This window comes from Eulemur rufifrons, unplaced genomic scaffold (genome assembly GCF_041146395.1).
Source record: "Eulemur rufifrons isolate Redbay unplaced genomic scaffold, OSU_ERuf_1 scaffold_84, whole genome shotgun sequence".
Lineage (NCBI taxonomy): Eukaryota > Metazoa > Chordata > Mammalia > Primates > Lemuridae > Eulemur > Eulemur rufifrons.
The window spans coordinates 60,001-82,306 of record NW_027182866.1 but is presented as its reverse complement, the minus strand read 5'-3'; the positions used below and the strand labels follow the sequence as shown (position 1 = coordinate 82,306).

The window sequence follows — 22,306 nt, the reverse complement described above, 5'->3', positions numbered from 1 at the left end:
CGCCCCGGAACCGCCTCCCGCGGGGTCTGGCCGTCCAGGCCCGCGCACCGGGTCCCAGGCCGGTCGGGGAGCGCCGGCACCGGCCTCTGGCCCGCTGGCGGCTCCGCAGACGGGGTGGCGGCTGGACCGGGGCAAGGCCGGCCCGGCCGTCAGGCGCCGTCCGTTTTCCCGCCAGCTGCCTGTCTGGGCCATCGCCGCCTCCGTCTTTCTTTCCGGGGAGAGGGTCTCGCTCTGTCGCCCAGGCTGGAGCTCAGTGGTGGGATCACGGCTCACTGCAGCCTCCAGCTCCTGGGCTCGGGCGTCCCGCGTGGATGGGACCACAGGCGTCGCCACGCCGGCTCCACATTGGGGTTTCTATGCCCCTTCGTTTCTCTGACTGGATCCCGAGTTTTGTATTGTTGATTTGTGAGAGCTCTTTGCATAGGAGTGGTCGCCATGGCACAGTCTATTGGTGCAGCCTGGGCATCCTCACAGGCACGTGTCCACGTCCACGGAGTCCTGGGTGGGCTGCGGGCGGGGCGGAGCACGGAGCCGGGAGCGGCGCGTCGGGACCGCACCTGGAGACCCCACCCCGGGACGCCGGCACCGCGGATGCGAACGCGCCCTCCCGCCTGGAGGCGGCCGGTGTCGCGGTCGGAGAACCGTAGAGCCACACGGCTGGGCGTGGCGTGGCGGGGGCGGGGCCAGCCCAGAGGAAGTGCGGCTCGCGCACGGCATTCTGGGGCCGGAAGCTGGGCGCACGCCGCGGGCCGGGCGCGATGGCGGCGGCGCGGAGCCGCAAGAGGTGAGGCGAGGGCGCCGGGTCACCGGCTTCCCCGCGGTGCCGACGTGCGGGAGGCCGTGTGTGCCTTTCAGCGTGGCCGGGGCAGCGGGCGGGCGAGCCGGGCTGGCGCGGGGCCTTGACTCCGGCGTGACCGCAGGCACCTGGCGGAACTGAGCGTGGACGAGTTCCTGGCCTCGGGCTTTGACTCCGAGTCCGAATCGGAGCCCGAAGGCGCCCCGGAAGCCGAGGTGCGGGAGTCGCGCGAAGCTGCTGCCCGGAGCGCGGGAAGGCGAGGCGGGAGCCCCTCGGCCAGGTGAGCGGGCGCCGCCTCCCTAAGGCCGGGCGCAAGCGCGCCCCTTCCTCGCCCCGGCCTACCCGCCGCAGAGATGCCGACCTTGCCGGGGCCTCAGGGCCAGGCCTGGGACCTCTGATCGCTAGCTCCGGTTGCTCCGGCCTGGCTTATTCTTTAATGCGGCGTTTGGCTCTTGCTCTGAGCAAACATTGCTCTAGGACGCGGGCGCGCGGTAGTGCGTGATTTAGAGGTCCGGCTCCAGTCTGGGAGCGCGCTCGGCCTTGGGTAGATCACACGCGCAGGACACTAGAAGAAACGGGTGCTGTGGAGGGGGAGGGAAAACCAAGCCAGACGGAGGTTGCAAGGGCATTGCGTTGTGGAGGTGGCTGTTGGGGAGGACGGTGTCTGACGAAGACGCGAGTGAGTGGGCCATGCAGACGGGAGGGCAGAGGGCCTGGGACTTTCGGGTAGCAGGAACAGCAGAGGCGCCGAGGTGGGAGCCCTTGAGGGCCCTGCGGGAGCGCGGCTGCGGTAGAGGAGAGAGAGGCAGAGCAGGCAGCCCAGGGAGTCAGATCCCGCCGACCTGATGAGATCTCTTGGTGAAATGGGAAGTGATTTCAGGATTCCAGCAGTGAAGTGACACCACGTGACGTGTGACGTTAATTTGGGGTCAGTGGGTTGTCATGCCGAGCCTGGGTTGTAGTTGGCAAGGGTGGGAACAGGGAGAGGTCTTGTGTTAACCGAGAGGCGTTGTTTGAGAGAAGGCGTGAGTAGTCTTGAAGGTGGTCCTGATGGGATTTAACAGCAGGTCCCGTTGTGGGTGTGATAGGCAAGTTTGTTTGCCTTTTGTCTGAGTGCCTAGAAGGGTACGGTTACCATGGCCAGCATGGAGGTAGAGAGCAGGGCTGGGAGAGCACAACTGGGCGTCATGTGTGTTGGGTTTGGGATGCACGTGTTGAGCTGTGTCTTGGGCTGTTGAGTGTGAGTCTGGAGTTCACAAGACAGGTGAGTCCGCTGAAAGCTTATCTTCTGGAAATTTCGGTTGTTGGTAGCTGTCTTGGAGGCAGTAGACTATCTCCTGTAGTCTCTCTGAGGAGCCCCGCAGGCTGGCATTGTGGGGGGAACAAGAAACCTCCGTTTCTCCCCTCCCCGGCCTGGCCCTCCATTGGCTTCCCCCTTCTTAGCCGGCGTAAGGGCCGTGCCTCAGAGCACAAGGACCAGCTCTCTCGGCTGAAGGACAAAGACCCCGAGTTCTACAAGTTTCTGCAGGAGAACGACCAGAGCTTGCTGAACTTTAGCGACTCGGACACCTCTGAGGATGAGGAACAGTTCCACTCCCTGCCGGACATGCTGGAGGTGAGGACCTGGGCAGAGCTGAGGGGCACCTGGGGTCTCTACGCTCTGGCCCAGCTTGGCCCTTCTGTGTCCGGTGCAGGAAGCAAGTGAGGAGGATGGAACGGAAGGTGGGGAGGATGGGGACAGAGCCCCCAGAGGACCGAAGGGGAAGAAGAGTGACCCTGTTCCCGTCACTCTTGCCATGGTTGAGAGATGGAGGCAGGTGGCAAAGGTGAGCAGCAGCACCAGGCAGAGTCTCTGCCCAAACCCTGCGTGCCCCACCTGAGGCTGTGCAGGTGGGAGGAGCCCTTCTCTGAGCACAGGGTGGTCACGGGTAGTTCCTCCTGGATGCTGGGATGCCCAGGGGTCTCTGGGGCATGTTCCCCCCTCCAGGCAGATGCCTACTCTGTTCCTTGCGGTCTCTCTCGGGCTCCCGACTGCCCACGTCAGTCCACTGTGGGTGGGTCGTGGCGTCCGTGCCTTTGTTGATTGGTGAAATCGGGCCCACTCTGAGTCTCTCACAGTGGTTTCTGCAGGGAAAAACATGGAACGGGAGAGCCCCAGATACCACCTGGACCTGGCCGTGGTCCTGGATCTGGGACCCTCAGTCCTTGCCGTGGGGCTCCTGAGGCAGACTCCCAGCACCCCCAGGCAGAGTCTAGATTTGTTTCCATTTTTGTTGTCAGCATGTGGCTCCGTGACCCCGCCCCCACCACTGCCCTGCCCTCTGCCCCGGGCAGTGTTTGGGCCGCGCCCCCCCAGTGCTCCCGGTGTTCTCGCCCCTTCAGCAGCGCCTCACTCCAAAGCTGTTCCGTGAAGTTGTGCAGGCGTTCCGCGCAGCTGTGGCCACCACCCAAGGAGACCAGGAAAGTGCCGAGGCCAGGAAGTTCCAAGTCACAGACAGTGCTGGTGAGTCTGGCAGGGGACGCGGGGCCCAGGCTCTGTTGCGCCTTCTGTCCTGCGAGTGCATCTGTGGCCCTTTTGTTGCAGTGTTCAACGCTCTGGTCACTTTCTGCGTCAGGGATCTGTTTGGCTGTCTGCAGAAGCTGCTGTTTGGAAAGGCACCGAGGGACAGCGGCAGGTGAGAGGGAGGCGGGGGAGCAGGGTGGGGTGGGGACGTGGCCAGGGCCCTGCCATGAAGAAAGCAAAGCCTTGTGGCCTGGACCCAGCCGGGACAGAGCCTGGGCCCCTGAGGGGGCTGGGGCATGAGAGACCCTTGGGAGAGGCCTGGGGGGCCCCCGCCCTATTTCCTTTCCCTTTTGTTCCTGAAAAAGGAAGTTCTTTGCTGAGACTTTCTCAGGGGAGCTGGGTGTGGTGGTGCCTGTCATCCCAGCTACTGGGGAGGCTGAGACAAGAGGATTGCTCGAGCCCAGGAGTTGGAGGCCGCAGTGAGTTGTGATTCATCACACCACTGTGTTCCAGCCTGGGCAACTGGGCAAGACCCTGTCTCTAGAAAAAGCAAAAGAAGAGCCCAGGAGCCCTGTGTGTCTGTGGGCGGGGACCTGGCCAGTGGGGTCTGAGGGCCCCAGCGTCCATCTTGGGGGATGGGCAGGGAAGGCCGTGGGAGGTCTTCCAAGAGGAGGGACACACCGCAGAGTGCTTGGCGGATGGTGGGTCCCACCGGGCTCTAGGGGGCTGTGCAGCAACGTGACCTCGAGGTGGTGAGGGCTGGGAGTCAGCCTCACCCTCAGACACCTTTCAAAGCAAGGAAGGAGGCTTCAGGGGGACCCCGCTGTCAGCACCTGGAGGGGAGGCTGGACGGGCGGGTCAGCAGGGCGTCCACGTGGGGGTGGTGCTGACTGCGGGGGGCCGAGAGACGAGGGCGGAGGGGCAGCAGCAGGGCGAGCCGGCCACCAGCGTGTGTAGCCTGCGCAGGGCTGGCCGCGGCTGGTCAAGGCTCCCTTCCAGGGCAGCCACGGCAGCCAGGGCCCAGGTCCTGGGCAAGAGCTGGTGCCGCGAAAGGGCACGAGGGGAGTGCAGCCTCCCGGGTCAGGTGAGCAGCTGCAGGTACCCACCTGCCAACGTCGGCCCAGGTGCAAGGAGGGCTGGGGACAGGCAGACTTCCGGGGCCCTGCCCTTCGTCCCTCAAGCATCCTGGCAGGTTTTGGTGAGCACCACTGTGTGCTGGGTTCTGTGAGCGCTGAAGGATGAGTCCTTCGAAAAACATGGAGAACTGTCAATCACTGTCGCCAGGTGTTCTGGTTTTAGGAGGTTGAGGGTCTGGACTTTTAGGTGATGCTGCTTGTAAAAATGTGGGTAACTCAGGTTTTTAAAAAAGTTTTTTTCTTAACAGCAAGTATAGGTCAAAAAACTCAGCCTGCAGTTGGTGCTGCCTGCGTTAGACCTTGAGTGCCAACTGCGGCGTTTGGGTGCCTGGCGTGGCCCCGTGGTGGGGACGTGGTCCAGGACACCTAGAGGAGGTTCTTGTCCAAGGGAGGGAGCTGGAGGCTCGCGCCCGTCTGGGGAGGCGGCCAGCCCTGGGCCCCGCAAGGTCGGGAGTTCAAGCTCCATGAGGGAGGACTCGTGTCCCTCTGGGGCATCAGGCTGGGCCACCCTTGAGAGGGCCTGGTAAGCCCCTGTGTCCATCCAGCTGTTGTGTGCCCTCGTGTTGAGGGTGCCGGGCCCGGGCAGGTGTGGCCCGGGGCACACTGACCCACCGAGCTTCCACGCCTCACGGCGTCTGTGCTGTGGTCCCTCTGCAGGACACCGCCGCCGTCCAGCAGCCCTCTCTGGGGGAAGGTCCGCGTGGACGTCAAGGCGTACCTCAGCTCCGTCATACAGGTGCCGGTCTGCTGGGGAGGGCTCGAGAGCCTCGGGCCCAAGTGTCTGCCGGCCTCCCTTCCCTGGGCCGTGGGGCCGGCAGTGTCCCTGTTTGTCTTCCCTGGGCCTGACTTGGTGGGTCTGGGCCTCACTGTCCGCTCCTGCTCCCAGCTGGTGACCTGCCTAGCAGAGGTGACCGTGTCGGCGGCCGTCCTGAGGCACGTCAGCCGCCTCGTGCCTTGCTACCTGACCTTCCCCAAGCAGTGCCGCATGCTGCTCAAGGTGGGCAAGACCCTGGCCCCTCGCTGTGCCGCCGTCACTGGGGGTACCCGTGGCCACCCTGCAAGCACGTTCCGCTCCCAGCCAGAGCAGGGAGCTCCTGCGCCCCGCCCCCATCGCAGTCCCCACCGCAGGCATGACCCGTTCGGCCTCCCTTGGTGAGAGCCGTGCCGAGGGGCGTCTCTCCCAAGACTTAGAGCTCGCTGGTTGAGACAGCCGAGGTGGATCTCTGCGGTCCTGTCCCCAGAGTGGGGACATGCTTGTCCTGTTCTGGTGTTTTTTCTTTTTCTAACTGAGCTCCTGTCTCATGGCTCCTCTGAGGGGCGCTGGGAAGGAGCCTCCCTGGTCGGGGAGGGATGTGCCGGCCCCGGGGCAGCTGAGGTGGGGAGGGCCACGCTGTTTGCCGCCCTCGCAGAGGATGGTCGTCCTGTGGAGCACTGGGGAGGAGTCCCTGCGCGTGCTGGCCTTCCTGGTCCTGGTCAGAGTCTGCCGGCACAAGAAGGACAGCTTCCTGAGCCCCCTCCTCAAGGTAGGGTGGGGTCCCGAGTCTGCCTCCATCGGTTCTGTGCTGGGAGTCTGGGCCTGGGGGCTGCCTTTGTGGCCGTGCCCCCCCCATCCCCCGGGCCTAGCGCCACGGCTTGGGTGGGCCTGGCCCTTGGGCCACCGTCTTCCCGTGGAGGAGTCACAGATGGCAGAGATGGAGCCTGAAGCCTCCCGGCCTCCACCTGGACTCTGCTCCGTCCAGCTCTCCCTGCGGGAGGGGCCCAGTCCTACTGCCCGGCCACATGCCTGGCGTGGCTGCCCACACGTGGGGACCCTCTGGAGTCCCCCACAGGCCCAGCCTGCAGTGGGGCTTCCCCACCTCCCTGCCGGACCCTCACCCCTCCCTCTGTGTGCTCGGGCCGGTGGGCAAACACGTGGGAGCTGGGGGCAGGGCAGTGACTGGCAGCGGCAGCTCCAAGGGGCAGGTGTGGGCCGGTGGCTTGGAGTGGGCGGCTGGGTGTGCCCGGCCCTGGGCGCTCGGCGGCCCTGGGCGCTCGGCGGCCCTGACCGCGCTCTCTCCGGCAGCAAATGTACATCGCCTACGTGAGGAACTGCAAGTTCACCTCGCCTGGGGCCCTGCCCCTCATCAGCTTCATGCAGCGGACCCTGACGGAGCTGCTGGCCCTGGACCCTGGCATGGCCTACCAGCACGCCTTCCTCTACATCCGCCAGCTCGCCATCCACCTGCGCAACGCCATGGCCACCCGCAAGAAGGTGCGCGGCGCGTCCTGAGCTCACGGGAGGCCGGTGGGGCAGGCCTGGGGGGCGGATCCAGCACCTGGGTGGGGTCCGTCCTTGCAGCTGGGGGCTGGGGGGGCGGCTGGGACCCCGGGCCCGGGCGAGGAGGGGGTGGTGATGGGCCGGTCGGCGTGGCCCCCGTCCTCTCCGACTAGGAGACGCACCAGTCCGTGTACAACTGGCAATACGTGCACTGCCTGTCCCTGTGGTGCCGGGTCCTGAGCACCGTCGGCCCCAGGGAGGGGCTCCAGCCCTTGGTCTACCCCCTGGCCCAGGTGGTCATCGGCTGCATCAAGTGAGTTGGGGGTGGGCAGGCCGCCCTGGGGGGCCCCGAGGGATGGGGGTGCCTGTGCAGTGTGCAGAGAATGTGGGTTCGCGAGCAGGGGGTTCTTGGAGGTGTCTGGCACCGTGTGCCGCCTGTGGGGGCGAACGTTGAGGGCTGCTGCAGGCCCAGGTGGCCGGTGCTTCCTCTCTGGCCGGAAGGGGCGTCTGTGTCTGCCTGAGCCTTGGAAGTGCAGGGACGGGAAGGGAGGCTGGGGTCAGCGGGGGAGCAAAGGAGGCAGGAGCGGCCCCCCGCGTTAGAGCGAAATTCACTGGAAAGCTGGACGGGACATCCCCGGCCCGTGACTGAGAAGGGCAGGACCTGGGGCCGCTTGGAGGGATCCGGTGGCCCACGGTGGGGTCGCGTGGCCACTCCTGGGCAGACCTGTCGTGGGGGCTGCGTGGACGGGGGGCTGCGTGGACAGGGGGCTGCGTGGACGGGGGGCTGCGTGGACGGGGCGTCTGCTCACTCCTGCCCTCCCGCGCCCAGGCTGGTCCCCACGGCCCGGTATTACCCGCTGCGCATGCACTGCGTCCGCATCCTGACGCTGCTCTCGGAGAGCACAGGCGTCTTCGTCCCCGTCCTGCCCTTCATCCTCGAGGTGAGCCGGCGTGGGGGCCCGGGCGTGTCTGCCCCGCGGGCGGGTGTGCTCACCGTCCAGGACACGGGTGCTGCGCAGCATGCTCCGTGCGGAATTTGGCGCACACGGGTCCAGTGGAGGACGGCCGCTCGGGTGGGCCTGGGGATGCTGGTCTCACAGGGCAGGGGCCCACTCCGACCCCACAGGTGTCTGCCCGGGGCTGGCATGAGCAGGAGAGCTGGGCCGAAGCTGAGATCTCTCCTCCTAACGGCCCTGGCTGGACAGCTGTGTGCCCGTGTGCTGAGTGTGTCCGTGCCGCTACAGCAGGGAGGGGCTGGGGTCCGAAGCCCAGAAACCCAGCTGGGTGCCTGTGCCCCCCCACGGTGTATTTAGGGATTCGCCATCTCTGTCCCCGAGCGTGCGCAGCCTTGCTGACGGCCCCGGGCCGGTCGACCATGCTCAGGGCCCCAGGTTGCCGGGCAGGGAGGGGTGGATGCTGCAGGGCGTTCTAAACCCCGTGCCACAGAGGCAGGGTTCTGTGGTTTTGTGCCCTTGTGAGCATCTTTTGGACACCACAGTGGCTCCTGTGGCAGCCAGCAGTGGTCTCTGACCACCCAGCCCTTGGCCCTGACCCACGGTGTCCCCACTTCGGGCCTCCTGCCCTGCCAGCTGGCCCTGGGGACGCTACGCCTGTCCATCCCTGCCTGGCTGCCTCCCCCTCCCCCCTGCTGCGTGGGCTCCTGCTGGCGCCTCCCCACGGCCCTCAGCCTGCTTCCCTCTTGCAGTGCCCTGGATCTCCTCGGTTCACCTGCCCGAGGGCCGCTGTGTGAGGGGTCTCCTGGTGGCTGGGGGATCACCAGGCTGGGGGGCCAGGCTAGGCCCCCTCTCTATTCTCCCTGGCTGGGCGAGGACTCCTGGTCCTGCCCTTGCAACCAGGCCCCTGCTCTGGGACAGAGGGGCCCCTGGGGGGCTGCAGAACTGGCACCGCACCCGCTGCTCGTGCCTGGTCGCAAGTTCACCTTGCTGAAGTCTGAGGCCAGGTGTGGCCAGGTGTACCCAGGCGAGGCTAACACGCCCCTGGGGCAGGTTTTCCAGCAGGTCGACTTCAACAAGAGGCCGGGCCGCATGAGCTCCAAGCCCATCAACTTCTCTGTGGTCCTGAAGCTGTCGAATGCCAACCTGCAGGAGAAGGCCTATCGGGTGAGGCACATCATCGGGGTGTCGGAGGGCACTGAGGCAGACAGGAGGGCCGGTTGTCCTCCAGAGGTCAAGTACAGACCTTCGTGACTCCCAGGGTGGGGTGTCCCCGAGGGTCCTTTGTGCCCAGCCCCATGAGGCTCGGTGGCTTCCTGGGAGGCTGGACGCTCCTTCCTCCCAGGCCCGTCCGGAGCATCAGGCTGACCCGTCGGCCCGAGGGGAAGAGGCCCGAGTGCTGCTTTCCCCGACGGTGCCGACGAGCCCGGCCCCCTTGCTGCCTAGGACGGGCTGGTGGAGCAGCTGTGCGACCTCGCGCTGGAGTATCTGCACAGCCAAGCCCACTGCATCTCCTTCCCCGAGCTGGCGCTGCCTGCCGTGCTGCAGGTATGTGCCCGCCCAGACCCCGGGGCCCGCTGTGGTGGGCTCAGCTGCCTGTGGGCACGGGGCCGGTGGCAGAGCCTGGTCATCCCCTGGCAGCGGGACCCCCAGGGCCACGGGGAGCCGGAGATCATGGGGTGTCCCTGGGGGCCATGGGATTGGCTCTGGGTGAGGAATTCTTAGCCACTCAGGAGGTTTGGGACAGTCCTGGGTGGCTCGCTGAGGACCCCAGGAGTATGGCGGCTACTCCCTGGGCTGGTCCCCCGACCAGACCGTGGGCTTCCACAGGTTGCCCTGGGCGAGGGTGGGGGGGCGCTCTAGGAGACTGCAGGAAGACCCAGCTGCCACCCCTCCCCCGCACACCCCAGTCGGCCTCTTCAGGCAGGGTCGGGTGGGTGGGCTTCTCCTCTCAGGGGCTCTTTCTGGGTCCCCCACTGGCGGCTGTTTGCTCTCAGCATGGGTGTTTCCCACCTCGGGGCACCTTGCGCCTCTCCTGGGATCAGCTCCACCCCCCCCTTGGGCAAACGTTCTAGGCTGCGTAGGCTGCGGTTTAGGACACGGTGGCCACGTGCCTCTAGAACGTCATCCATGGGGACAGGCAGCAAGGAGGGTTTGACCTGGGGACAGGCCGATTCTGCGCCCCTCCCCCAAGTGCACAGGAAGGCTCAGACCAGTGGGACCCCGTCCTGTCCTGCCCCCTGTGGCGCCGCCTGTGGTTCTGCCCGTGCCTGGGCCAGTTGGTGGTGCTGACCCCGTCCCTTCTGCAGCTGAAGTCCTTCCTCCGCGAGTGCAAGGTGGCCAACTACTGCCGGCCGGTGCAGCAGCTGCTCGGGAAGGTGCAGGAGAACATGGAGCACATCCGCAGCCGCCGCCAGAGGGTCCCCTTTGGCGTGTCTGACCGGCAGGCCGTGGTCAGTTGGCCCGAGGGGCCTGAGAGCGCCTGGTGGGAGGTGGCCTGGGGTGGGGCAGGGCCCTCAACTCCAGCTCCCCTAGGATGTCTGGGAGAAGCAGACCCGGGAAGAGGGGACCCCGCTCACCAGGTACTACAGCCACTGGCGGAAGCTGCGGGACCGGGAGATCCAGCTGGAGCTCAGTGGCAAAGAGCGGGTACGGGGCTGTGGGGGCTGGGCTCGCACACCGGCCCTGACGTTAAGACCGGGCACAGGTTTGGGGATAGAGATTATGCTGGGGGGCTGGTGTCCCCAGCTGCAGCCTGGCCCAGTGCTGGGCTCCCAGACAGGACAGTGACCCGGTGGTTGGTCTCAGAGAGGAGGAGGGGCAGGCGTCCAGAAGCAGCCAGAGCCAGGGGCTTCTCTCAGGGCTCGCAGGAAGGGAGGCCTGTTCCCCTCAGGCCTGATGGGCTGGGGGCCCTGGGGCCAGACTGAAGGGCTTTGCTTCCTCCCCTGGACGTGGGATGGCACGGGACATGGGCAGCATGTCCTCGTGCCTCAGACTGGGGCGCAGAGGTGGCCAAGCAGGGTCCTCGTGGCCCGGGCTCGGATGGATGGGGTCGGGTTGGGGGTTGCGGGTCTGGCCGAGGCCTGGCAGCCCTGTCTGTGCCCGCCTGGCCCGGCTGTGGCTGTGGGCTCCTGCCCACCCCCACCTGCTCTGGTTCTGGGTCCTTCCAGCTGGAAGACCTGAACTTCCCAGAGATCAAACGGAGGAAGGTGGCCGACAAGAAGGATGAAGACAGGAAGGAATTTAAAGACCTCTTCGACCTGGACAGTTCTGAAGAGGACAGTGCTGAGGAGGATGCTGTTCTGGGCTCCTCAGAGAGAGGTGGGGCCTGCCCTGGGCCCCGGGAAGGGGCGGGGTATGGGGCGCACACAACCCTCCCGGATGCCCAAAGCCAGGGGGTCTGGCAGGGTGGGGCAAACTTCAGTGTTTCCTGGGCCCCGTTACCGGCTCCTTCCCTCTTTGGGTGACCTGTGTCCCCAGGCCTGTGCACCCCAAACTTCCCCAGGGGTCCTCCATCTGCACCAAGCAGGCGGAGGCCCAGCTGTTCTTGCCAAGACCCCATGGCTCTGGCAGGCGTCTGGGTGGGGCTGTGAGCCGGCCACCCTCCTGCCGTAGCTGCCCTGTGCCTTTGCTGGTGGGCCCCTGGGGGGGGGTCATGCACACAGGCCCTGCTCCTCGGTCCCCAGGAACACCGGGGTCCCTGAGTGTTCGGCAGGAGGAGGAGGAGGAGGAGGACAGCAGCAGTTTGGAGGGTGAGTGGTCCGGGGTGAGGGGCCGTGGCTCTGAGCCCATCTGGCTGGGAGCGCCAAGCTGTCGAGGATGCGGGAGGGTGGGCAGGGCCAGGGAGGGCAGCTCTGAGCCAGGCCCTCCCCCTCTGTTGGGTGCCAGGCCAGCTGCTTTGTTCTCACTGCTCTGGCAGCCAGCAGTAGTGCAGGATAAATTAATTAGTGCTGTGATTAATTAGTGATGAGTAACCTCTACACCTGGCGAATTTGCGTGGCCTTGGTGTCTCCCCCAGATGGAGGCGCAGACGCAGACCCAGAGGCGGGGCTGCACCCCAGCGAGCTGTGGCGGCTGGCCCAGGGGCCGGAGGACCAGCTGGAGGACCTGCAGCTCTCCGAGGAAGACTGAGGCCCCCGAGGGAGCCCAGCATCCGCAGTGCCCGCACAGAGGGGAGGCAGGAGACGGGGGACAGGCTTTATTTTTACACCAGGAAGACCAAGATGTGCAGAGAGCTGTGCCTGGGAGGCAGGTTGGACAAATCTGCCCGTGAGGGACGCCGGCCCTGGTGTGGGATGCGAGGGCTCTGCCTGCCCGGGCGGGGCGGGGGGTGCGACGGCCCGGCCCCTCCACTCCTTTGCCGTTGTTGGGCGGCAGCCCGGCAGCGCGGGGTTCTGCAGTCACCCCCACGGAGTCTTTGGAAACTCCATCCTTTTTTCTAAAGTCACATGTTTTCTTTTAAAAAATTCTTTTGTGTTTTTGCATCCAAAACCAAAAGGAGAAATGAGCTGTAGGAGGCGGGGTTGCTGCGTCCAAGGTCGCCGGGAGCTGGGAGTTGGACGGCTCACCCCCGGCTCAGCACAGGGGCTGGGAGGGGTCTGGGGGCCCGGGGAGCAGAGCCAACGCCCTGTTCTCCTGCTTGGGTGAGGCTCGGCCTACAGAGCTGTGGCCCCCCCCAAAGGGGGAGGGGGCTGTCGCTGGGGATGGGGGCTGTCCTGCCCCGAGCTCCAGCTCTGGGCCCTGCAGGGTTGGTGGCTGCAGTGGCAGTGCCACCGGGAAGCTGGCCATGTAGAAGACGCGGCCCAGGCGCCTGGCCACCTGCAGAGAGATGGGCCGGGTTGGGCTTTGTGGCAGGGCTGCCAGCAGTCATGGAGCTGTTTCCTCCCCACCCACCGTGGTCTGGAGACCCCGTCCTCACTCCCCAGCCAGCTCACCTGAGCCCGGATCTTGAGGGCAGGCCCCAGCTTCAGGCCCATGGTGGTTAGCAGGTGCTCCTCCGTCAGCAGCGGCAGGGTCTCCCCGTCTATGCCCTGCTCTCTGAAGACCTGGGGGACAGGGGACAGCCAGCTTGCCCTGCTGGGTCCTCCAGCTCAGCGAGGACCCAGAGCGGAGTCAAGCAGAGCTGTTTGTGCAGCTTGCAGGAAAAATACTCAAAAGAAAAGGAGATTCTCCTTTGTGTTGGGTTGGGACCTGCATCAGGCAGGACACAGCCCTGGCAGAGGGGTGGGGGAGCACAGGCCAATGTCCCCCAACACGCTGCTTTTGAGGAGGGGATGCCTGGGGTGGGGAAGGGTCCTGCCCCACCCAGTCCTTCCCAGGGAGGGTGGAGAGTGACGGGCAGCCCCCCCGAGGGATGTGGGCCCCTCACCCGAGTGTACTCCGCACAGCCAGACAGGCCCCCCACGAAGCTGCACACGTCCTCCACCGTCCACTTGCTGACGTCCTCGGGGGCAGTGACCTCCTCTCCGTCCATGAAGAGTCCCCCCATGGCACCTGGGTTGGGGCGTTACTGGGGCACTGGCCCCCTCTCCCACACCCCACCCGGCCTGCCCTCGTTAGAGGTGTTGGGTCCCTGACCGGAAGGAACTTTCTCCCACCGGCCCCTGCCCCCCAGGGTCCTCCCCCGGGTGCAGGCAGACTGAGTCTCCCCGCGGTATCCCAGGGAGGGATCCAGAGCGGGGGTGCCCACCTGTGTGGAAGTAGGGGCTGACGGCGTAGGGGAAGCCCAGGGGCAGCGTGGACGCTGAGGGAAGCCCCTTCCCCTCTGCGCTGGCCCGTCCAGCTGGGGCTTGGCCGGGGGTGAGGAGGCCCCGGCCCCCAACGCCGGCCACCTCGGGGTCTTCTCCGTCTGAGTCTTTGGGGGGCTCGTCCTCAGAACCATCTTGTGCCCAGACGCCCGCCCCTGTTGTCTCCTTGGACTCGCTGGGCCGGGTGGGGGCAGAGCTGTGGTCCCCTTTCCGGGGGGCCCGGCGAGCAGGCTCCCGGGGCGGGGTGGGGGGTCCGGGCCCCGGGGGGCCCTGGGGGGGCAGGGCCAGCAGCGGCGCCGCGCTGTGTTTCAGCACCAGCATGGGCCCGCGCCGCGGCAGCTCCTCGGCCCCGTCGGGCGGGCGCAGGGCGGGCTCCGGTGCCAGCAGCTGCGGCCGCGCGCCCTCGAGCTCCTTCTGGCGCAGCAGGTCCGCGGACAGCTCCAGCCTGGGCGGGGCGGGCCGGGCCGGGGTCAGCGGCCTCCGGGTCGCCGCCGCCCCCGCCGCCCCCCGCCGCCCCCCGCCGCCCCCCCCCGCCGCCCCTACCGGGCCAGGTTCTGCTTCCGCAGGAGCTCCTGCTGCCGAGCAAACATCTCCGCCTGGGCGGGGGGCAGGAAGCCGTAGCCTGGGGGAAGGGACAGCGCGGGCCAGGTGGCCGAGGGGCCCGCGGTCCCGACCTGGCCCCTGCACCACCCCGTCCACCCCGGGCTCCGACGGAGGAAGGCGCGGGTCCCAACGGCCCGGATGCGGGTTGGGGACAGCGAGGGCCCAGTAGGACACGGCGCACCCCGCCCAATCCTCACCTGGGGTCTGGCACAGAGCTGAGGGTACCCCCAAAAAGGGGGGCCTGAGATGGGGACCAAGGGCGATGTGAGGGGTATTCTGGGGCGACAGCAAGGGGGGCGGCTGCGGCAGCTCCCTGTGGGCGGCAGGACGGTGAGCAGCGCGTCCCCCCGTCCTTCCCCAGCCCCCCATTCCCGTGGCCACCTCCCCCCGTGCCCCGCGTCTCCCCCCACGCCACCCCCGCCGCCTCTGCTAATTGCCGGCCCCCCGGGCGGTCGATGCGCTGCTCCTTACGGGTCCGGGTCGCGCGCCGCCGCCGCCCCCGCCGGCGGCGCCAATTAATCTCGGCGGCGGCGCGGAGGCGCTGACCCGGCGGGCGGCGGCGGCTGCAGCGGTAATTACCGCGCCGGGCGCCGGCCCCGCCTGCTCCCCCCGGCGCCCGCGGCGGACCGAGGGGGAGGGGCGTCATTAGCCGCAATCCGGGAGGCGGCGGAGGCGGCTGCACGAGCCACACTCTGCGGCTCGGCGGGGCGGGGTCCCAGCGTCCCGGGCGCCCCCGAGGCCCGCGGTCCCCAGAGCGTCCCCCGTCGGCCTCCGCAGGGCGACCCCGACAAGCCCGGGAGGCTTCAACGGATCCAGTTTCTGAAACAGGGGTGCTGCCGTGCCCCCTCTCCGCCCGGCCTCCGGAGTCCTCTGGCAGAACCCCTCCCAAGGGCTTTCCGCCCTCCAGGAGTCACCCCAGCTGTTCCACAGGGAAACAGATGCCCTTGGCACTCCCCCCCCCCCCCCCCCGCCCAGAGTGTTCCCGGGCCTCTGCCCAGCTCAGCAGGCACCAGGACCCTTCTGCCCAGCAGACCCTAAACCTAGAGCTGAGCAAAGTGCTCGACACACTCGGACGCTCATTACGCACGGCACTGTGGCTGTGCCGGGTGGAGGTGGCCCAGTGGCTGAAAAAGTCTGGAGGCCCAGGTTGTGGCATGGCCTGCCCAGCCCAGGACACGGCGTGGAGAACGGGCGGGGGGCTCTCCGGAAAGCACCCACCCCAGTACCTCTCTGAGAAGGACGGGGCAGCAGCTGGGGCGGTGGCCTCCCGGTGCTGCGCCAGGCCCTGCTTCCGGCGCTGACCTGCGGGGGACGAGGGCAGGTGGACTTCCAGCCCACTGGGGCTCCTCAAAGCTGCAGCTGCCACCTCCTGCCGGACCCTCAGGAGATCTGGGTGGGGGACAACAAAGGTGACCCAAAGGCCGGGCTCCCCTTGGACATTGCCCCGTCCTGGTGAACACAGGACACTGGCGAGGGTCTCCAAGAACAGGAGCTAGGGGGACCACCACCTGGCCGTGTGTCAGTCCTGGCTGGTCACCCAGAGAGAGGAGCCACCACGGGGCAGAGAACACCATCTCAGTGAGGGGGGGCAGGTGAGCTGTGGACCCCCTCCTGGCAGGGAGCAGCGTGGTGCGTGGAGGTCTCTGGGCCTGGGGCTTCAGCCTTGAGGGGACGGTGCCCGGCAGCTCCTGGGGTGGGGGCAGCCGGTCCGGGAGCTGCAGGGGCCCTGGGACCCGGGCTGACGGCAGGAACATTTCAGATCCTGGCGCTACACCCCTGGAGAGAGCTTGTCACACCGTGCGCACAGCCACACAGGCCGCCGCGCACGGACACTGCCCGGCACGGCCCCTCTGGCGACGCGCACACAGCGTCCCGGTTCCCGTCTCTCCCGCCGCCCCCACTCGTGGAGGCTCCGCCGCCTCCGTTTATAAATTAATTACCCGAAGAGCGGAGGCGGGGCGCCCGGCCGGGAGCCAGCCCGCGGAGTCAGCCGGCGCGGCCGCCCGCATCGATCACGGCGGGCCGAGCCCCGGGGCCGGCTGCTCCGCGGCGGCTCGAGGCGGGGGCGGCGCGGCGTGATTGACAGCCGCTCCCCCGCGGCCGGCGCCCCCGCCCCCGCACGGCCTGCAGAGCGACCCCAGGCAGGGCAGGGAAAGCAATTAAAACGGAAGATTTTTAAATTATTAACATTTGGTGAATTATTCAGGCTCGTGGTGCCTGAGCTGCCCTGGGGGACGGTGCCTTGTGTAAGGAGAGGAATCCTGCCCCCTTCCTGGCGCCCCCACCCACCTCCGCCAAAGCAGCCAAGCGCAGTGGGTTGAGAGTGACAGGGTCGGCCCTGGCGGCCAGGCCCCCCGCCGCGTCCGGCCCGCACCTGCAGCTCAGCGTCCGCTTGTGCACCCACTGCAGCCAGACGCGCACACCAGGGCGAGTCTCGAGAACCTGTTGTCCCTGGGAGGTGGAGGCTGCCCAAACCCCGACTGCCCACCACCTGGGCCCGCCCGAGGCTCAGTTCCCTCGTGTATGAAATGTGAGTTGTGTATCAGCCTGGGGGTCGTGGGGTGCAGCCCTGGGGGCCTGGAGCAGGACTTCAGGCCAGGGGGTGGACCCCCACCTACAGGGCTGGCCACCACTCCCAAGCAGTCCTGGCTTTGGTGTCAGCAGCCCAGCACCCAGGGTGAGTGGAGCCTGCAGGGACAGCCAGAGCCTCTGATGGGTGATGGGGAAACATTCTGTGGAGGGGGGTCACGCGCCGGGGTGGGGGGCGCCTACCGTGGCTGGGGAGCCCCAGGTGGTAGAGTCGCTGGGTGTCCTCAAAGGTGCCCGCCTCACTCAGTGCCGACACAAGCCGGCGGTAGTGGTCCTCGGGGGCCATGGTGGGGCCCAGCTCTGGCAGCAGCAGCGTCTCTGCGTGGTGAGGAGCTTGTTCAGGCATCATGTCGGGGGCAGGGCCTCCCCTCACAGAGCCCTAAGGGTCCCTGTTATCCCCCTCCCTCCTCAAGCAAGTCGCCCGACTCCCAGGTCCCACCTTGGGGCGACTCTCTCCGAGCCTTCTTCTCTGGAGAGCAATCACTGCCCACGTGGGGGGAGCGGCCCAGCCTCTTGCCCAGCAGGTCACCTGTGGGAAGGCAGAGTGACCCTCCCTGCGTCTTAGGGCTTGGAGCGGGGGGACCTTGCCCCTGCCCAGCACAGCCTGGACTGCACCCACATTTCTCAGGGGTGCCCTTGGTCCTGGTGGGCTAAGGCCTTGCCCAGCCTGGGCCCCCAGGTGAGCCCCCTGAGGGCATCAGAGCCCTGGGCCCTGGCGTGCATGTGCACAGAAGTGACGGAGACTCACGGGCGGTCCCCACAGGCGCCCTGCTGGCCAGACCATCCACTCCAGCCTCCCGTGCCAGCTACTGGGCCCCGCAGCAACCCGCTGGGGAAGAGCGAAATGCTTCTGGTCTGACCGGGAGCTGCCCTCCCCTCCCAGGGTCCCCTGCCAGCCTGGCAAGACAAGTGGGAAGGTGCACCCCACGCCCGACCTCTTCCTGCCCAGGGACCTCACCTCTAGGCTGCTCTACTCCAGGCCCTCCACCCGGTCACACCTGTCACTGGCCCAGTCCTGCCTGAGCCAGCACCCTGGCTGTGGCTGTCACACCTCTGCCCACCTGCCCTGCCAGGCTCTGAGCTCCCAGGGGGCGCACAGAGCAGCGCTGCCCCCCGTGCCCGGCCGTGCGGCCAGCCCCAGTCCAGAACACATTCCGGCCCCCACAGAGGGAAGGCCCAGGCCGGGCCGGTCCCACGTCCCTCTCCGGACCAGCCCCTGGCTCTTCCATGCCCCTGGGCCTCCAGACCCCACGCCCTGGGGGTCTCTCCTGAACCCTGGAGCCTCTGCCTCGGGCCCCTTGCTGTCCTCACAGGGTTCTGGTGACCTGAGCGGCCCCAAACCTGTCCCTCCCAGCCCTGCCATCAGCTCCAGAGCCTAATTCCTTCTTCTTATTCCCTTAATCTGTCATTTTTATCAGGCTGGGGAAGTGCGGCAGCGGGAGAATGCCGATCAATCTCCACATTATAGCTGACAGAATGGTGCTAATAACTTATTGATCTCAGCCACCTTGTGGCCACTGGCCCGGTCGCCAGGCCCTGCCCCAGAGAGAGGGATGGGCCCTGGGCCTGGGGGAGGGGCAGATCAGGCCAGTGGAGCCTGGGGGTCCAGGGCTGCACTTGGGCCTGGGGTACACACTGCTGAGGCCCCGCAGCCTCCGCCTCCGAGCCAGGGCAGGGCTGGTGCAGCCACGCGTGCTCCTTTAGGGTCCAGCAAGGGAAGCTCCCTCTCTCCGTTCTCTTGGGGGCTGTGGGCTCCTCACAGCCTGGGGAGGTGACCCTGGCAGTGGAGGGGGACCCACAGCGAGACGTGGCCCCGTGGTTGCCAGAAGGCTGTGATGAGGCCGTGATCAGGACACTCTCGCTCAGGGACACACCGGGGCCGACCTCAGAGGCAGGCCAGGGCCCCACCCTGCCCCGGGCCCAGGGGTGGTGGGGCCGCCGTGTTTGGGGAGGGGCCGGGGCTGGGGCCTCAGGAAAGGGACTGACATGAGGCTCCTGGGGTCACAGGAAACAAGAAGAGGTGACCAGGACAGTTAAATGCCCCCCAGGGAGGCCCCAGGGAGAGGCAAGGCCCTGAAGTGCAAGGCACGTGTGAAGCCCCGACACGGCACACGCTGGCCGCACCGCAGAGCTCGTGTCCCTGACGCCCTGGAAGTGCACGCGGCGCACCCTGCTCTCCGTGTCCTGAGGTGACGGAGCACGGCTGGGCGGTCCCTGGACGTGGGGCAGAGAGGGGCACCTGGGCCGTGGGCCCTGGCTGGGAGCAGGTGCGCACACGCCTGCACACGCGTGCACCTGAGGCGGCCTCCATGTGTGCAGGCAGCGGGGCGGGCGCGCCGGCTCAGGATATCTCAATCATTGCGGGGCTCCCTTGGCTCCGCTGATCGATGGGGCAATTAGATTTTATCAGCAGCAGCTCAGCCGCCTCTGATGGCTCCAGCAGCAGTTCCCCACCCAGCCCACAAAGGCCTCCCCAGGCGCAGGCCTGCAGGGGGCACGGGCCGGGCTCAGCAGCCCCAGGGATGTGGGCCTCCACCCTGCTGGGAACACCCGGGTCCGGGTGTGGGGGGCCCTAACTCCTCCTGTGGCCAAGTCCTCCCCACCTGCTCCTCTGGGGAGGGCCTGGGTCCCCAGCCGCCCCCTCGGTCTGAGCTCCTGCTGCCCCCTGGAGCCACCCCCGCCTGCTGCCCCTGTGAGGTGAGACCCTTGGCGGCAGGACCCAGGTGGCTCTGGGGGGTCCTGGGTGGGGTTCGCCGATCCAGGGCTGTGCATTTCTGAGCATCTGAGGCCCCGCCCGCCTCCGCCCCTGCGAAGAGGGCTGGCCTCAGCCACTCCAAGCCCCCCCAGCAGTGGCAGCCACGGTGGAGCCACCGCCTCTGCCTCCTGTCTGCCCGGCTGGGCTGGCTGGGATTAACACAATTACCATCACATGGAGCCCCAGGGGACAGCCGCCCGCACCTCCTCCTCCGCCGGCCTCCCTGGCCGCCTGCCAAGGCTGCTGGGGGTGGCGGCGCCCGGAGCTGCTGAGCAGAGGCACCGGCTGTCCTCTGGCCCAGCTGCCCCGTCCTGTCCTCGGCCGGGCTCCTCACCTGTGGGGCCCAGCCCAATCTCCAGGCCTCCTCTCTGGAATTCACAGCGGCTCTGACGCTCCGGCATCACGAGGTGGCGGCTGCGGTGGACGCTGGATACCAGGGTGGGGAGGTTGCCGTCCTGACTGCAGCGGGCGAGACAGGCGAGGGCGGCCCCGTGAGCAGCCACGCAGGCGAGGGCCATGCGGGGACCCGGCGCTCAGACCCCACCCTGCCGCCGCCCTGCGGCCCCACCAGGCAGGGGGACCCGGCACAGGGCGGGGCGGCCCCGAGGAGACAGGCCTGCGCCAGCCCCTTCAGCAGGAGAGGTTTGGACTCAGACTTACGAGTCCTCCCTGACCCTCGGTTTCTTCCGATGAGGGAACTGAGGTCCAGCGCGCAGTCCTGCAGCCAACGGGACGCACACACCTGCGCGCGGCACCGCCACACACACGCGACATGCACACGCAGCTCACCCTGTGCCCGTGTGCCGGGACACCCTGCCGTGCCCCAGGCCGGTGTGGGCTGGGAATGAACATGCACTCAACTCTCGTGCCCTCCTCTCTCTCTCTCGCTAGATCAGTGGAATCCCACGTGCACAGAGCCCCCCGGCAAAAGGAGCGAGTCCCCCTCTCCGGAGGGATCTGCCCACTGCCCTGTTCAGCAGGGAAGGGGACAGGCAGGGGAGGAGGGACCGCACCGGCCCTGCCCAGCACGCGCCCCCTGCCCGCCCCCTGCCCACCTGTAACGGAGCCGCCGCCTCAGCCGCGCTAATACTGGTGGGGCCTCCACGCAGTGACCCGGGAGCCGACCCTAAACCTCATTAAATAGCCCCCAGCCCCCCTGGCCCGGGCTGGCTGGAGCTGGGCTAATCCGGGGCTGGGCCCTAAGCAGATCAGTTTCGGCACCAAAGCCTCCGGGGAGACCCAGGTGCGGCCCCCGCCCCCCAGGGCAGCCCCCCTGTGCACGCAGGGCGGGGGTGGGGGCGTAAGTGCCTTATGGGATTAATTGGCAGTCTCAGCCCCGCCGGTCCTCATCGCGGGGGTGTCCAGACAGAAGTGCTGTCCTCAGCACGGGGACCCGGCCGGGGGGCCAGCCTAGCCATGCAGCAGCTGCCGCAGAGTTCTCCCCCAGGGGTCCCCTTGGTGTCCCAGGACGCCTGGCGGAGGACTGGCCAGGGCTGTCCCGGCCACCCACCGCGTGTCTCTGGACCCCAGCTGGTGCCAGAAGGGAGGTGAGGCTGCTTGAGCCGCCATTCCCTGGCCAGTCATGTGGGCACTTGGAGGGGGGGGGTGCTGTAGCAGGTGACACCCAGTGGGGATCTGGACGCCCCCCAACTCTGCCTCAGGGGTTTGCTTCTCAGCCCCCAGACAGTCCATGACAACCTGGTCACTGGGCCGTGCACTGAACAAATGATGTGAGGAACCGCAGAGAAACTCCGGACACGCCAGACTGACATGCAGGAGCGCGTAGGGGCCCTGCAGGTGGTGTCGCCCTGGGAGGGTCTCTGGCCACAAAGCTCCCTCCTCACCCCTACGCCCAACGGACGAAGCCCACTCTGCTCTCAGCGTCTCCGCCACACGGTGGGGTGTGGGGGGGCGGGGGGGCAGCCAGGCTGGGAGGGGAGGCCCAGGGAGGGGAGGCTGGTCAGACCCTGCGCCTTGCAGCCCCACCCCCTCAGGACGACTGAGCAGCCCCCGACCTCGCCACCTCCCCACTCCCGACTGCACACAACGGCCCCTGCTGGCTCCACTGCAGGGACGGACGGAGGGACGGAGGGACGTAGGGACGGAGGGACAGAGGGAGGGACAGACGGACAGAGGGACGGAGGGACGGAGGGAGGGACGGAGGGACGAAGGGATGGATGGAGGGACGGAGGGAGGGACGGGGGGACGGAGAGAGGGACGGACGGAGGGACGGAGGGAGGGACGGAGGAACGAGTGGATGGAGATCAGCGGATGGAAACAACACACACACGCAGATGGCGCTGGACAGAGAGACAGGCAGCCAGAGACAGAAGCACCCAGGACGGCCGGACGGGCAGCCCGAGGCCATGTGGGCCGTGGGCTTGTGCCACCCACGCTGGCCGAGAGGGTGGGGCAGACGGGCTGTCAAGTCAGGGGCAGGTCTCGCCCGCCTCCCTCCGGGACCCCTGCCGGGCCTCACCTCGACCACAACCTCCGCTCTGGTAAAACCCAGAAAATCTTTCTGGCCCTTCTAGAGCCGGTGCAGGAGGGAGGCAGACCTGGCCCCTCCCAGCAGCACCCAGGCCCCCCCGGACCCTGCACCTGGACACCCCGAGCTGGGGGGGGGCTTGCTGCAGGGGCGCTGCTCCTGGGGTGGGAGGAGCCGCCCTGGGTTTCCCTACAGGGGCCTCGCTGACAAATTTATCCTGTAGTGTCCCAAGTAAAAGGCTCATAAAATGTCATCAATGTTCATGACGGTTCATAAAAATGATCAGTTGAGCTGGCAACTCCAAAATGAGGTGGAAATAAGTTTAAAGATGTTTTTATTGTAATTCGGTTCCAGGATCCAGACGTTCTCAGAGACGTAAAGAATAACACATCTGGCACAAAGCCAGGACGAGGCCCGCCCGCCACGCGGCTGGGCTGGGAGAGGGCCCCGGGGAGCCGGCCTTCCTGCTGCGCTGCCCT

The 22,306-nt window shown here is 67.4% G+C and overlaps 2 protein-coding genes across 4 annotated transcripts in view; one reads left to right on the top strand and one right to left on the bottom strand.

The window, feature by feature from the left end:
- Positions 1-737: 737 nt before the first annotated feature.
- Positions 738-12,084, top strand: NOC2L (NOC2 like nucleolar associated transcriptional repressor). 2 transcript variants are annotated; one of them, XM_069464666.1, is made up of 19 exons: positions 738-784; positions 921-1,076; positions 2,240-2,411; positions 2,491-2,622; positions 3,182-3,299; positions 3,381-3,471; positions 5,093-5,171; positions 5,322-5,432; positions 5,845-5,958; positions 6,498-6,686; positions 6,866-7,005; positions 7,522-7,633; positions 8,699-8,812; positions 9,092-9,193; positions 9,955-10,098; positions 10,181-10,294; positions 10,816-10,966; positions 11,332-11,397; positions 11,664-12,084. In XM_069464666.1, exons 1-19 carry the CDS (start codon positions 759-761, stop codon positions 11,774-11,776), a joined length of 2,244 nt encoding a protein of 747 aa, XP_069320767.1. In that variant the 5' UTR covers positions 738-758; the 3' UTR covers positions 11,777-12,084. The 2 variants fall into 2 exon arrangements, with proteins under 2 accessions (XP_069320767.1, XP_069320766.1); XM_069464665.1 differs by having other exon boundaries at positions 3,179-3,299.
- Positions 12,085-12,192: 108 nt separating this feature from the next.
- SAMD11 (sterile alpha motif domain containing 11) overlaps positions 12,193-22,306 on the bottom strand; it is a 17,026-nt gene continuing 6,912 nt past the window's right edge. The window contains exons 5-14 of one of the 2 annotated variants that reach the window (XM_069464664.1): positions 19,674-19,798; positions 17,024-17,113; positions 16,768-16,917; positions 15,222-15,384; positions 14,193-14,308; positions 13,936-14,014; positions 13,335-13,837; positions 13,014-13,138; positions 12,580-12,690; positions 12,193-12,463 (exon numbers count right to left, since the gene is read on the bottom strand). In XM_069464664.1, coding sequence (XP_069320765.1) covers positions 12,221-12,463; positions 12,580-12,690; positions 13,014-13,138; positions 13,335-13,837; positions 13,936-14,014; positions 14,193-14,308; positions 15,222-15,384; positions 16,768-16,917; positions 17,024-17,113; positions 19,674-19,798 — 1,705 coding nt within the window. In that variant the 3' untranslated portion in view covers positions 12,193-12,220. The remainder of the gene's footprint in view (positions 12,464-12,579; positions 12,691-13,013; positions 13,139-13,334; positions 13,838-13,935; positions 14,015-14,192; positions 14,309-15,221; positions 15,385-16,767; positions 16,918-17,023; positions 17,114-19,673; positions 19,799-22,306) is intronic. The other variant, XM_069464663.1, reaches the window with a different exon arrangement.